The sequence below is a fragment of the Acyrthosiphon pisum genome, chromosome X, assembly GCF_005508785.2.
Source record: "Acyrthosiphon pisum isolate AL4f chromosome X, pea_aphid_22Mar2018_4r6ur, whole genome shotgun sequence".
NCBI classification, from domain to species: Eukaryota; Metazoa; Arthropoda; class Insecta; order Hemiptera; family Aphididae; genus Acyrthosiphon; species Acyrthosiphon pisum.
This window is the reverse complement of record NC_042493.1, coordinates 31,800,204-31,815,346: the sequence shown is the minus strand read 5'-3', so window position 1 is coordinate 31,815,346 and position 15,143 is coordinate 31,800,204. Positions and strand designations below refer to the sequence as shown.

Below are 15,143 nucleotides of genomic sequence, written 5' to 3'. Positions count from 1 at the left end.
CCCACGAGATCTGGAAATTGTTGACTTGGTATTATTGAAACGTTACCAAGTACGTATTTGTGTGATTATATTTAATATTTGAATAAATTACTCGTATTTTGTTTAATTACATGGCATATTTGGCCGGTGGACCATTTTTCAAAATTATAATATCCTATGTAGTTAATGTAACAAGACGGCGCATAAGATATGCAATTTTTTGTCACGTTAAGGTGGCAAATGCGAACGAGACTACTCAGACTTTACTAACAGACTAGTTATACCGTCTAGTTGCATGTTTTTCGTCCTTTGTTTGTCCGCTTTCAACTGAACACAATATATCGTTCAAAAATATTCAGACAACTGTTTATGCATTGAATAAAACAACACAATATTTATTATTTATTTGACGAAAATATAAAATGAATTCTAGCGAGTGAAAAATATCGCTATGTATTATAAAACTTAAAAGTACGGTTGCATTGTCAGTTGAAACTTCCTTTCTCTGATGTTGTACGAAACGTATTTTCCTATATTGTGATGATAATAATAATAATATGCAATTTCGCATCTGGCGCGTATTTAAGTGTTTTCTACGCTATTGTTTTAGAAAGGATATACTTTTAATAGAAAAATTTCAAAGTACACTGAGTTTGGTACAATTTTAAAATTAAATAATGGATGAAAAAAATTTAAGACAATTGCGTACGTTTTAATAAAGGTCTTTTATATTTTATAATAATTATCCAAAAATCATCTATCACATAAACATATTAATAAAACATATTTAAATGACGACACACGTCATAGTCTCACATTCTTAAAAGAAATTTCGTACAGTTATTTTTGGTTTCAAAGAACATTCCTGGCCATAAAGCAATTCTGTACAATAAAATATTCTGTATACAGAAATAATTCATACTCAGAGAGTCTGAGCCATATAATTGCAACATAATTTAGGGTCACAAAAATCTATTATTTCTTATTTGGCTTTGTGTTTTTTTTTGCAAATATTTCATATTTTATATTACATCTTTATCACATTGCATATAGGTACATGATACAAGGTAATTCACAAAACATGCTCACCACCATTTTTTCCTTCAACCACAAATTTAACAAATTTCCAATTTATGGAATTTTTTCGTAAAGGAACTTTATAGTTTTTTTATACCATTTTAAGTCGAGATCCAAGCTTTTTTACTGTAAATTGTTAAATAAATGATTTGAAAATCGTTGATGTATCAACCAGTATCGGTAGTTTTCGAGGTATTTTCTGTAATTTTTCAATATTTAATCTAGTAGGACGTACCTACTTATTAGGCATACACGAGCAATTAAATATTGTTAATTGAATAATAATAATTGGTTATAAGTACCTAATAATTATAAATGCGAAATCGTAATATTTTATATGTATCTTTCAAATCTTTATCGTGGGCTATTCATTATACAGTCGTTTGAAATTCAGAATGTTCAAATTATTCAGAATATAAATAAATGTATTATTAAAAAAAAATATGAGGATGAGCACTGAGCATACTTGATTATCCACAATAACCCTGTATAAATATATAATAGCACAGGTTACAGACGGTGAAGTTTTACTGAATATATTATTATTATTATTATTATTATTATTATTTACAAGACGTGTGCGATTTTTAATTCTAAAATATATGATATTATTGTTCTATAAATAACACACTATTTTCTAAGGGTTTCGTTAAAATGATTTCATTAATTAAGTTTCATGACAATTCACGCAACGAGCGTGATTTATGCACTGGTATATATTATTATTATTATTATTATTACATTTTGCATTCCGAAAACACAGTCTTAAAATTCAACTAACGAACAAGGCCACCGAAAATTCAATTGCCCTCGGTAAATCAAACACCAACATTTTATATATTTAGCTCTGTATTACTACCAAACGGTATACTTGGGTATATTAGGGTATAATTATTTTATTATTTTTTATATTATTGTTCAATGTTAATACATATGGGATTATTTTTGTATTTGTAATATTAATTATAATAAAATAATTTATTGTATTGTTTCTTTTTTGAATTTTATTTTAGTAGGTACGGTTTTATACTTAGCATTACATGAATATTGATTGGATTTGTAGGAAATAATTGTTTTCATATTATTCAATTATTGTATTATTACTGAATGCGTGTAAGCAAGTGGGATGATTTTGATTTTTATAATTTTGTCATATGTATATTGTTTTTGTACATTAAAAAATTGTTTAGTTTCTATTTTATAATTTGATTTTAATATGTATCTGTTCAAGTCTTGTGCTCTGGACGTATTAGTCAGTATTCATGAAATTTCAGTAGGCACCTACCTAATTTCTGGCATTCTAACACTACATTCCTACCTTGTTTTTTTATGTTAATCAACAAACCCGGATAACTGTTTTTACATTACCGACATCATATTTTATTTGTTTAGAAAAAATGTACACAGATACAAGGCTGGGAAAGTTAACGATTTTTTTTAACTCGTTAAGTTAAGTTATTTTAAAATAATTAAGTTAAGTTAAGTTAAAAGTCACTCGTATTTTTTTTCGTTAACTCGTTAAGTTAAAAGTTAAATTTAAAAAAAAAGTAACTTAACTTAGTGTTAAGTTAAAATTTGCTAATTTGCAAAAATAAAAATTCCAGACACATAATATTGTTTATTAGATAGTTTTTCTGGTTATTATATAAAGTTGAAACTTCAATTAGCTATAACATCGAAAATAACTTCGTGCGCCAAATTCTGATTTCACCAACATTTTTTTTACCCAAAAAATGACTAAGTCCCCCCCCCCCCCAAAAAAAAACAAAAAAAAGGGGTGTCCCTTAAAGGAGAAAAGTTCCGTTTTTCTTTACGTCCATAAAAATTACTGGGGAAATTTAAAATGATACATCAAAGTAAAAACACATTAAAAAATTTGCATTATTCTTCGGACGAAAATTAACTTAATTTAGATATTTTTGAAATAAAATTAACTTGAAGTTAACACGTTAATCTTGAAAAAAAGTAACTTATTAAGTTAAAAGTTAATTTGAAAAAAAAGTAACGAGTTAATTAACTTAATTAAAATTAACTTAACGTTTTAACTTAATTTTAATTTTTAACTCATTAATGCCCAGCCTTGCACAGATATACAATTTTATAATAGTTTCTAATGCTCACTATGCTCAATGTTACTTATATTGGCCACTGGCTAACATTTTAGTTTCCTAAGCTACTTCTTATTACATGTGGTACCTATGCTATTTACTTGGTCTCAGCGAATCGCAGATGGAAAAGAATGTATTGTCAGATATTGTAAACATTGAGTCGCATGCACAACATGTTATAATGCTGAAAGAGAACAATAACACACTGATTTAATGTGTCACCTCAATAGTAGCTAGTCAAAATAAATCATATGTAAAAGAGAATATCAAACAATGAGCTGCTGCATTAGCGAGTGTCAAAATTATTTACAAAGAGCTGCTAGGCATATTTATATAATAAATGCATAGCAAGACAACGCCCCGCGAATCACAACAATAGTAAGTTTATGCCTATTAAAATAATAATAAGCATAGATTAATTTACACTTGTTGTACGAAAATATTATAATCCTTTTTTATGGAGTGTACCTACAGTTTTGTTTTTAATACGTATGGTGAAGAGGAGAAGGATTCGAGGAGAATGGGTTGACTGCCGTTATAGGAACACCATGTCGCCACTGAGAATGCAAATAATGCAAATAACAATTTATAGTAATAATAAAAATAAAAATGAGTGACCGAGTGTAAAGAATTTTAATATTACTTATTATATAGGTATATCATACGGATACAAACCAAACCATGCCGGCAAACACTACAATTACAACCAGGGTTCGGAAATTCTAGCATAATATTTTGCTTATTTTTCTCTTTTTGATAATTTTTAGACTATCCACAGTAAGATCCAAATGTGTTTTATACTTTCCTGATAAAAACTAATAACATAATATAGGCAGTCGCAAATCAAAAGTAAGTTGGCCAACAATAATACTTATTCATTATTTTGCATTATAAGATTATACTATATTATTATAAAAATGTATTGTAAAAAATAAAGAATAATTATTATGAAAGGAATAATATTTCAATAATGGGACGACAGGTACTCGCGAATCATCCGCCATTGAGACCGGCAGCATGTATAAATAAATGCGAGAGACATCTTATATTTTACAGAATATTTCAATCTAAAGTAAAACTTTTATATTTAATTATTCAATAATTATTATATCAATAAAAATCACTGCCATACGAAGCAATATTGGAAATGATGTAAGTTTTGAACACTTTTTTGCACTATCACTTCTCTTATTAAATTAATTACATTATACAGTTATATTCAAGATTTATTTATAAAATATAGTTACAAACTTAATATGAAAAATATTATTTTACAAGTTTAGAAAAACCTATCTTGATAACATTTTAAGTTAAGAAATACAATAATAATATTATTATTCAGTAATCGCTATGCTTTTAATTTTTTTTATTACTATTTCTTTTATTGGCGTAAACTTACATACAGGATATTTGTGATACGCTGTTATGTACTTTATACTTTTTAGTTTTATACAATTATACGATTATATAGGTTAGGTTAGATTAAGTAGTTAAATAATCAGAATGAAAGTAACAGAATAATAATTAAAATTATGGACATTTTGACGTGTTAAGATCATACAAATATGAAATAGAGATGTACCTATAAAAATTATAATCACCGAATATTAATACTCATAATTTTTACCTTGATAGTTGATAGTAAATCAATAACTGGGACTACTATTGTCTATCGCAATGTATTACCTTTAAATAAGTACTACCTACTCTAAAATTTCTACGTCATTAAACTCGGATTGTAGTTTTAGTAGCTTTTAAAATTTTGCACAACTCAACAAATTAATATGTTTGCATTGATAGTTAGAATATTTATTAATATATTTTTTTTTTGAGTTCACATTGTTAGTGATACATTTTTTATTCTAGACATTTTCTAGACATTCTAAAAAAAAGAAATCTTGGGCAATTTAGGAATGTATACATGGATTTTACACTTTACCTGCAAGGCCGTAGATAACATCTAATAAAGTATTCTATGTAATATGTATGGGGACCTATCGATTCCGCCAGTTCAAATGTTCTAAAAATAACCTATCGATTCTGCGACCCACCAATTTATACCTTAACTTGGTACCTGCTGCAGCTGAATAATTACCGAAAACTGAAAAATTACAAAAAACCGCTAAAAATGGGATTTTAATTTCCAGCGCTTTGTTTATCACCATAGAAATTAATAAAAAGTTACAATTTTATAATATTAATTCAATTTACATGATAAAATAAATAATAACAATATAAAATATCCAGACTGACAAACCGCCTCCACTCAGAATCGTTTTTTGTATACAATGATATGATATCATTGAATTCAAATTTAATACAATCGATTATACAGTGACCCAATTGTAACCTAATGTACAGCAGAGCGACATCTACTTACCTGCTTTTTATAATTTGATGATGCTAAACTAATGAAATGTAAACGATTAATTTTTTTGGCTTCAAAATCTTTTAGTAAATCTATGATTTTTTTTTTTGATTTTTTTGATAAATATATTTTGTGTTCTTACTAATTTTTATCATTAATTATAAAGATCAGGTTTGTATATAGGTTTTCATATAATATTTATAATATAGCTATGTAAGTAAAATATAACTATAATTTTTGTCCGGGAAGATTATTTTTCCCCTGGCGGAATCGATAGGTTGTTTCTAGACTACATGTACTGGCGGAATCCATGGTGGTGGAATCGATATACCTTATCCCCTTGTATAAATAGGTCTGGCGGAATCGATGAAACCCCTTATATATTACTATCTAAATAGGATAGAAGCTTTGTGCATTAATATTGATATAATTCCTAAACAATATTATTCATTATAGATATTTTGATAATATATTAATTTCATTTTGATCATAAGAAAAAAAAAGCGTTATAAATGTATAATGGATTTTATTAAACTTGAACTCAATGATATAATACCTTTGTATAAGAAAACCGATTCTGAGATGGAAACGGTTTGTCAATTTGGATTTTCTATATTGTTATTATTTATTATAGCCTGTAAGTTGAATTAATATCATAATATTATAATTATTTATTCATTGACATGGTGATAAACAAAGCGTTAGAAATAAAAAATCCCATTTTTAGCGGTTTTTCGTAATTTGTCATTAGTTTTTCCCATGGCATTAAATTACTATTGAAACAATCGAAAAATGAACTCTCTAAAGTACCATCTTGATCCAATTTGCTAAAAGATAAGGTACTATAAGTTATAACATGTTGAAATCATAGCACTTCTTTTGGTAGAAATTTTATATACAGGATAAAAAAAAATAAAATAAAAACCATTGTAAAACCACTAGTTTCCTCGCTCCGCTCAGAATCTAAAATGGTGTATAGTCTATAATTTAGCAATTACGAATGACATAGATATTCGAGTATTAGATACACATAATAATAATAATAATAATAATAATAATGTATAATCTCATCAATTATTTACAAAAAAATAAAATTTTATTTTGTTTTTTAATTTTCATTAAAGAACAATATGATAAAATAATAATGCTGAAATCATATACAGTATAATATGTGGTTTAATTAATTTCCCAGCACTCTTTCTCTTCTTAATTTTTGGTCTTTTCTTCTTAGTGTCCGGTGGTTTTTTCGTTGTAACGTATTCCAATTCTATAGATTGTATAATATCATTTATCCAATTTCTAAAGTAGAAGACGAAAATGTGGACAGTCTGTAGATTTTCACTGCCACATATTGGTTTACCCTTTTCACCATTAAAATTTAATGAAAAACTGCATATTCCATAAAGCTGGCCGTTGCAAATCATCGGACCACCGTTGTCTCCTTGACAAGTCGCACTGTGTCCTGGTATCGTACACAAATATTGTTGCCATGTGTATCTTATAGCTTTACTATTTCAACACGTAAATCATATAAATTTTGACTGAATTATTTGTGCCTATTACCTGTAGTATCCTCGACATGCTTTTTCACCATATTTGACCTTAACATGATTCATGAATCCTTCAGTGCCCTTTGTATGTTCATTAATCAAACCAAACCCAATAACTATACAATCGAGGACGTTTCCACCAGCGAAATCATCAGGAAAGCCACCTATATTTATATATTTCTTTACTGTCGGAAACGGTTTATTTATCTAAATTTAAATATAATAAATATAACAAATTATAATACGCATACATATAAAAAAAATTTTTTTTTAAATAGAACAGTTATTTAATATACTATTATAAATAAAATAACATAACGTATAATATTATATAGAAGCGATTGCCCCCCTCTTTCAGTGAAATTTATCTGAAGTCCTTGGTTCTCAAACATATTTTCCTCATGCCATGTCATTATTATTATCTAAGGAAAGTTGTGGAACACTTCCAAAAAACATGTAAGTACTTTGAGGTCCATGAGAAACAAACGCCGTAAACCAATCAAACAATATTAAATTATATTAATAATGAATTTTTATCTATGATTATTATTTCTTTCCTAAAAAAGTTATCTATTGATCAAAAATCTTGGATATTTAGTGCTTACTTTCAATATACCAACATCTCCACTTATAAAATCTTTATTATTATCAGGATCATAGTCTTCGTGTATGAACTTTTTAACTACCCATCGTGATAAACTATTGTGGATCCATGATCCTTGATATACCTGTATTAAACATAGAAATACGTACTTGTTACTAATAAAAAAATGTGTTTCTTGGATTATAATATAATATCATGTGGTTTATTACATAATAATAATAATAAATTAGATATTACTTTATAATAGAATCCGTCTGTTTTGTAAACACAGTTAGCAGTAGTCAATACCAACAATTCATGTATCAGCGAACCTGCACAAGTCCTCTGAGGAGAGTTGTAACGAGCATACCATACTACAACAGAAACTACGTACGGATAATTCTCTACATTATAAATTTCGCCGTTGTATATAAGTCCATTGGGAATTTGCTTGGTCACGTTAAGATCAAATGTCGACGCTTTAATCGTCAATAATAAAATTATTAGAGCAATGCGCATCGTGTCTTAAACGATTGCTGTTTGTTAATATTAACAATACATTACTCTCTATTGTACAAAAATGGTTCATATTTTTTTTTTTTTTTACTTGCAATGTTTTATAATTTACATGGCAACTAATTATAATTAAAATAACGAAAATGTTTATAAAACTATGTTATTTAATTAATATTCAATAATGATAATATAAGATAGCTTATTAGTAGGTACATGACAAAAATAAAGGACTTAATACCCAGTAAATGCATGAAGGGGAGCATAATATGATTTGCGTCCCATCACTCAAATTGCGTACCACTCTCTCAAAATGAATAAAATAAGGATACATTAATTTCATCCCTTGTCACATTATTATAAATTTCCATTTTAGGTTTAAGTGATTCTGCGGCAGATAAAAATGTAGGTATTACGTTTATTTTACCAACTATTAATGGCCCATTTTTATGGAGGAACCAAGAACAAACGGTTTACTAAAAACAATCGTTTTAGCGATAATTTTATGTCAAACGTGCTAACTACCTTTTTAAGCACACCGCTACATTAAGCTACACGTCATCTTAATAAAATTAACAAAATAAGGACTTGTTGATAAATTATAATTTATGGTTCTTAAAATGATCTACGGTTTTAACAAATTTTAATTTATAATTTAGTTATTACTTATTATTAAAATTACAAGTAAAATAATATGTTATTTGTGCATAATATTATTATATAATTAAAATTAAAATTATAAAATGTGTATAGCCTTAATTAATTGTGCCTTCAGTCTTTACAATGAAGTAGGTAGCCCTTTGATAAAAAATAGAATGTCATGTATCACTGAGGCTTTAAGTACAATAAAAAAAAATGTCATTAGTACGTTATGGCCGACAAAATGTAAACATTTTTTACCGTGAAAAGTTTGGGAACCTCTGAATCTATAGGATTACCTCTGTACCAAATTTCATAACCTTGAGTGTGAATGTGCGATTGAATTTTTTATGGATCACTAACACACACACACACACACACACACACAAATATTGACTTTATGAACATAGATTATAATTTAGTAACTACCTATTTGCTATGTGTATAATATTTTTTAATTATTTATTTTACTTCTTTAAATATTGCGACTTTCACGGCAATTTAAGTACCAGGTAATTAATTTAATTTTCAAAATCTACGTTTTTGTATCATTTATAAATAAACACATGTTCCGAATATTTTATCTTCTTTGGAATGACCAAATAATTTTAGTATTTCAGATTTTCAAAATTTCGAAATTTCAAACATAACTCAAAAAGGTATATTTTTCTAGAGATGAAACCTTGACCCATGAATATCTTTTATCAAATAACCCCAGTTACAGAAGTCTGACGAGATCAATATGGTCATTATTGAGAAAAAATGTACAGACACGCAAACGCAATTATTGCTCAGTTAATGGTATCTACCATATTATTATATATTAGGCATGTCGTCAATAATGAGCTTGAAATTGTTTACCTACATGGCTACATAGTGCGTATTATACATATTATTGAAGCTAATACATTAATGCAAATATATTTCATAAATCCCATCACTGCATTGTATATCGTAGGTATGATTATTAATTGCAATATTGCACACCTACCTGCACACAACAGGTATGCAGCTACATATGGGTGCACTGAACGCAGTGCCTTCCTTCCGTAAATATATCAAAGAAAAATACTAATAAACTAGTATAAAGACTATGGGTTTTTAGCACACCCATGGAAATGAGAATTTTAATGTTATATTAAGAATATTAAACGATATTAAGATTGCAGCATTAAAATATATAGTGTGTGTTTCATAAGGCTATGACTTTTATCATGTAAAGTAAGAAGTAAGCAAGTGCATAACTACTGCAACTTGCGAGAATGAAAGCAGCATGTCCATTTTATTCTTTCCGGACAGAAAAATATGTATTTTACCCAACAGCACCCAACAAAATTTTTTTAAGCCAGTACGAAATTCACAACGAAATTATTTGTTAAATAGTAGTTTGTCATTAATTACAGCAAAACATTCTTATAAGTTATAACAGAAAATCTCCTCATAACGGAAAAATAATTTGGCACTGAGCGATTCCGTTATAAGTAGGTTTTATTATATTATTAACTGTTGAAAAATGTACAATGGAACACTAACGTGTTTAATTATTGTTATAAGGTACCTACTTTGACATTTTACATTTAAAATCACAAAGGTCAATTGTTTCTAGCTCTTTGAATTATCGATGCATCAATATTAAACGACTCATTAATATACCTTAAACATTAAACCGTATTTGTAAACATCAATGAACATCAATCACTGTGTAATTTTTTTCTAATTTAAATATATCATTATCAAATTCACGATCAAGTATAATTTAGAGCTATTAACTTTAAATCAATGTTTGGTAGGCTAATAGCACATAGGTAGGTTTGAAGTTCAATGTTTGTACATTGAGATATTGTACTTCGGAATATGAAATAAAAAATGTATGATGCCATTCAAATAAGTACAAAACCTAAACAATTAAAATAATAATATTTTGCAATGTATTAAAATCATTTTAAGTACAGGGGCGTCATTTCAGTTTTTTTTCTGGGTGTGCAAACTTTTAGGCAGGCCAATTTTGACATTTCACCAGGCCATTAAAAAAATATATATATTTATATATATATAAATGTAGGAAACCTATGCAAACCTATGTAAATATTCTTTCCTTCCCTTTTATAATTCTAATTGAAACTCACAACGACTAATGCAACTTTTAAATAGCTAGCAATTCAAAGAATTAAAAGCTTATAAGCAGTTAAAGCAACCAGCTAATGTCATTACTGTACATATACAAAAACTTAAAATATATATATTTTATATTACCTATATATGAAAACATGTATAAGTTAATTATGACGGCGCATTGGAGTATTAATGGCAGGCCAATTGTTAACATTTTTTAAGTTAGTGGTGCCATTGCACGCCCTGCCCCCCCCCCCAAATGACGCCCCTGTTTAAGTATCTACATATTTCGAGAAATGTTTGTGTGTTTCGTGAAAAATTGAGTATGTACGTTTTAAAGAATTCCCTTGTAAATATACAATTTGCCACCGAAAATCGTTTACGCAGAAAAAGGTAACAGCGATGAGAAGAAAACGAAAACGAAAACGAAAACAATAATTATCATATATGTAGTATCATCACTAGCGCAATTACGTCTCGTGAGGGGGTCGTAGGACACTATATATTTCGGTGAGGGGAAAATGAGGCAAATCTATTCGGCGCGGGCAGGCGAACACCGAACACAAAACACAGTCGGTGCCTAACGTGCGTACAATATTCATATTATATAATGTGTGTGTGCATAGACGACTACGTAATAATAATACGAACGGAATGAACGGAATAATTACAAGACAACAATAGTTCGTAAATGTGTTGCGTAAATGGCGACGAGTTAATAATTATACAGCACGGAGTTGGTATACCAGCTATATACACGTGATTCCGTGGGAGGCTAAATTATTACAATGGTATCGGTATAATATGTAATATAATATGCATAACAATAATAATTGTCACCTACGATAATCGCGTAGCGAGCGGTGAACGAATTTTAAAATAACATTTTACATTTTACAAAATATAAGTAGGTATTCGATAACAGGCTAACCCTACAACATAAATTACAGGGTGATTCGTTTATCATTTTTTCACGATGCATTTTCGTGTTTTTTTTTTTTTTTTGTCGTTCGAGTCAACATAACATTCTTAAAAAAAGAAATATTTCGTATCGTTTTTCCAGGGTTTTTTACTTTTTGAATAGTAATTTTGTACATTATTGCGATCATATTCCGGTGAAACAGAATAATTTCCTGAGCAACCCGGTATAAAAATAATCAAATATCAAACCTGGAGATGATATTTTAGTCACATTAAAAGCATTTACATTTTAGATGAGCGGAGTGGTGTAAAATGTGTCGGAGCACTACTCGAGTGGTAACGGATTCTCTCATCAAATCACGATTTGCGTATTCTGTTAAATTCGTGTTTCTATTAAATTCGCTTGTCGCATATTATTCTCATCACCAGTATAATACCGCAGACCGACTGCCACCACAGTACTGCAAAACCTGCGTGTATGATAACTGCTGCTGAAAATGGATTTGATTTCAAATGTAGATTAAGCCACGAACACGATAATTTTAGTAGGTGTGTGTCTGAAAATTAGTGCAATAGGAAATTTAATTGGAAAGTCATTTGGTTCAGTGTGTAACTTTAGTTGTATCTTCAGGCGCAGTTTCACTCTAGCACAGTATAATACGTATCTATGATATAGGTACCGTGGGATGATCCATTAAATATAAGACACTCATTATTTCAGAATATACTGGAGTTTTGAAAATATTTCTTTTACATAATTTTTACTAGTAGAAAAATAACACTTTTCATTGTTTCAATTTTTAATTTATACTCCTCTGAATGACAAATTACGTTTTTAATTTCATATTCTTAAGCAGAATATTATTTAGAATTGTTGTTCTATAAAAATCAAATTTAAGACATATAGTAGTTAATAAGTATTTAAAATCTAGATGGGAGGAGTAGCACTGGACTAACATTTCTCGGGATACGTATAGCCGTATACCTACAGTATACACTCAATTAAAATTGAAATACATATATTTAACTTATAAACTATTCGGCAAAAATCGATTAATCGAAAAAAAATATTCTGATTTGGAATAAAGAATTGAAAATGCATATTCACTTTTAAAAAGATAAACAATTTAAAAAATGGTAACATCATGATAAAATAAATGGGTAACATAAAAAATAATAATATGTATTTATTTAGGAAAATTTTGTTTTTTATTTAAAAATAATTTTTAGTTTTTGAAATAATAAGTGTCATACGTCATAATCACCTGGTATATGAAAAGGAATGTTTCTTTCTTTCATTGTGCTATTTATACACAAACGTTACTTGTCTATTTCAAATAAGTCTATATCAATAGATTCCTCGAAAATCGAGAAGAATTTGTGGCTTTCATTTTCAACCTATACGCTATAGCATGTCTCACACATGAATTTTTTTCTACTCACAAAAATCGTATACCTATGTTAGACTCTGAGCAGAGCGATGAATGTATTCATTTTACAACAATGTGTTTTCTATAAGTAGTAGAAAAAATACTTCGATTTAACAATTGAAGATACTTTGGGGGTGGTTTCTAGTAGCAAATTGGATTTGGTTGGTACTTTTGAGACTTTTTGAGGTCAAAATTTAAAATATCTATTGTTCAAAACGGAAGGTTAAACCAGTTTTGGACAAAGTCGATTTTGTTTTTTTGATGTAACAAAGCAACAAATAACTGTAGATACTTTAATCAATAATTTAAATGTTGAGCTATTGATTGGCAAGGGAAAATTGAATACAAGGTTTCTCGTAAGTAGTTACCAAACTATATAAACACAGGTTTTTTATGCATATTGTAAATCAAAAATGTTAAAAACAGGAATTCTATGTTTATGTTTTAGTAATATTTAATTGTTTGTTAGTTACTTATTATTAACAATTTGAAATTGCAATACAAAATGATTAGGCATTGATGATAACTTACTGCTTCTTAGCTATCATACTTACAATCATAAGAGCTACCCATATGATCGGTTCAACATTTAATTAATTGTTTTCTATCCCAACCGTTTATTCTTTGAAAACCTGATAACCACCTAAGCTACCAATACTTGTAAATTGAGAGATTTTAATAACATGAAATAAAATATATTTACACATTACAGTTTACACACGCGTAAGTTGTACAACTAGGTAGCTAAGTACCTACTTAATAATATTTTGTTAATGTAAGGTTGGATTTGTGGAACGAGTTGAGAAAGCAACTTTCTTTTTAATAGTCTATCAGTCATCTAATAAATCGTCAGCTATCATTAGATTTAAATTTAAATAATGTTTAATATTGTTGTACAAGGTTGTACAAAGGTTCTAAATATATTTTAAATATCTTGGAAATCCAGCCTTTTGATTTTAATGTGTTTACTTGAGTATTATAGTATTAAGTGGTATTATTTCATGATATAGGTACCTAGATTATTAAAATGTAATAATTTATTATGCTTGAATTGTTTTTTAATTATTATTTTAAAATACTTAAAAAACAAATTATGTAAATAACCCATGTAGGTCAACTTACATTAAATACATAATAAAATATAATACTAATTGATTGATTAATTAGTAAGTAGCTGGTATGTATATGTTATAAACTTATAAATAATTACAACTAAAATGTATAATATTATATTTATGATATTATGTAATGATTTTAATGATTTGTGTACAAACAATAATTTATTGTATATATATGTCGTATAATAATTTGTTGTATGTATATGTAAATTATTAAACAAATCTCAATCTGGAATTGTATGTAAAAAACTATAGTGTTATTCAATACAAAAGTAAATTTAATTAAAATTGAGGTACCTATACCAATTGCCTAAGATTAACGGGTAATTATAGATCAAAAATTTAATTACCTGTTAATCAAAAACTTAAAAGTAAAACTTTTAGTTTAACAATTTTTTTTTTATCTTTTGATTTTCATCGCATTTTTAGTATACTAATGACTAGTAATAAGAAAAAGATAAAATTTGATTAAAATATAGTTTAAATTATCCCTTCATAAAAAAATATTTAAAAAAATATTATTTTATTTCCTTATTTATATTATTTTTATTACATATTATTATACCCTTTACCTATATATACCAAACAAACCACAGTGGCAACTACATAATGGTCAGCATCCTGAATTTTTGTCACATTCAAGCAGATATGTATTTATAATATAATACGCATACAAGATGATTCACCCCCATTTTCCTAATTTATTCAAATTCTGATTTTGAAGTACCAATACTTATACTTATGT

General features: G+C 27.7%; 1 protein-coding gene across 3 annotated transcripts; it reads right to left on the bottom strand.

Annotated features, from left to right (window-relative positions):
- Window positions 1-6,618: 6,618 nt before the first annotated feature.
- LOC100574100 (thrombin-like enzyme cerastocytin) lies at window positions 6,619-8,278 on the bottom strand. Of its 3 annotated transcripts, none has more exons than XM_003246903.3 (4): window positions 7,924-8,278; window positions 7,688-7,810; window positions 7,096-7,289; window positions 6,619-7,041 (listed from the first exon to the last, which is right to left on the bottom strand). In XM_003246903.3, the coding sequence occupies exons 1-4, from the start codon at window positions 8,182-8,184 to the stop codon at window positions 6,651-6,653; spliced, it is 969 nt and encodes a 322-aa protein (XP_003246951.1). In that variant the 5' UTR covers window positions 8,185-8,278; the 3' UTR covers window positions 6,619-6,650. The 3 variants fall into 3 exon arrangements, with proteins under 3 accessions (XP_003246951.1, XP_008186627.1, XP_003246952.1); XM_008188405.3 differs by having other exon boundaries at window positions 6,789-7,036; XM_003246904.4 differs by having other exon boundaries at window positions 6,789-6,994.
- Window positions 8,279-15,143: the final 6,865 nt, after the last annotated feature.

Bases quoted from the DNA above. Each gene is read 5' to 3' on its own strand.
- LOC100574100 (XM_003246903.3), bottom strand. From the start codon at position 8,184: ATGCGCATTGCTCTAATAATTTTATTATTGACGATTAAAGCGTCGACA. The intron at 7,811-7,923 runs GTAATATCTAAT...TGTTTAATACAG, and splicing joins CAGACGGATTCTATTATAAA to GTATATCAAGGATCATGGAT. The intron at 7,042-7,095 runs GTAATAGGCACA...GTGTTGAAATAG, and splicing joins GCATGTCGAGGATACTACAG to TAAAGCTATAAGATACACAT.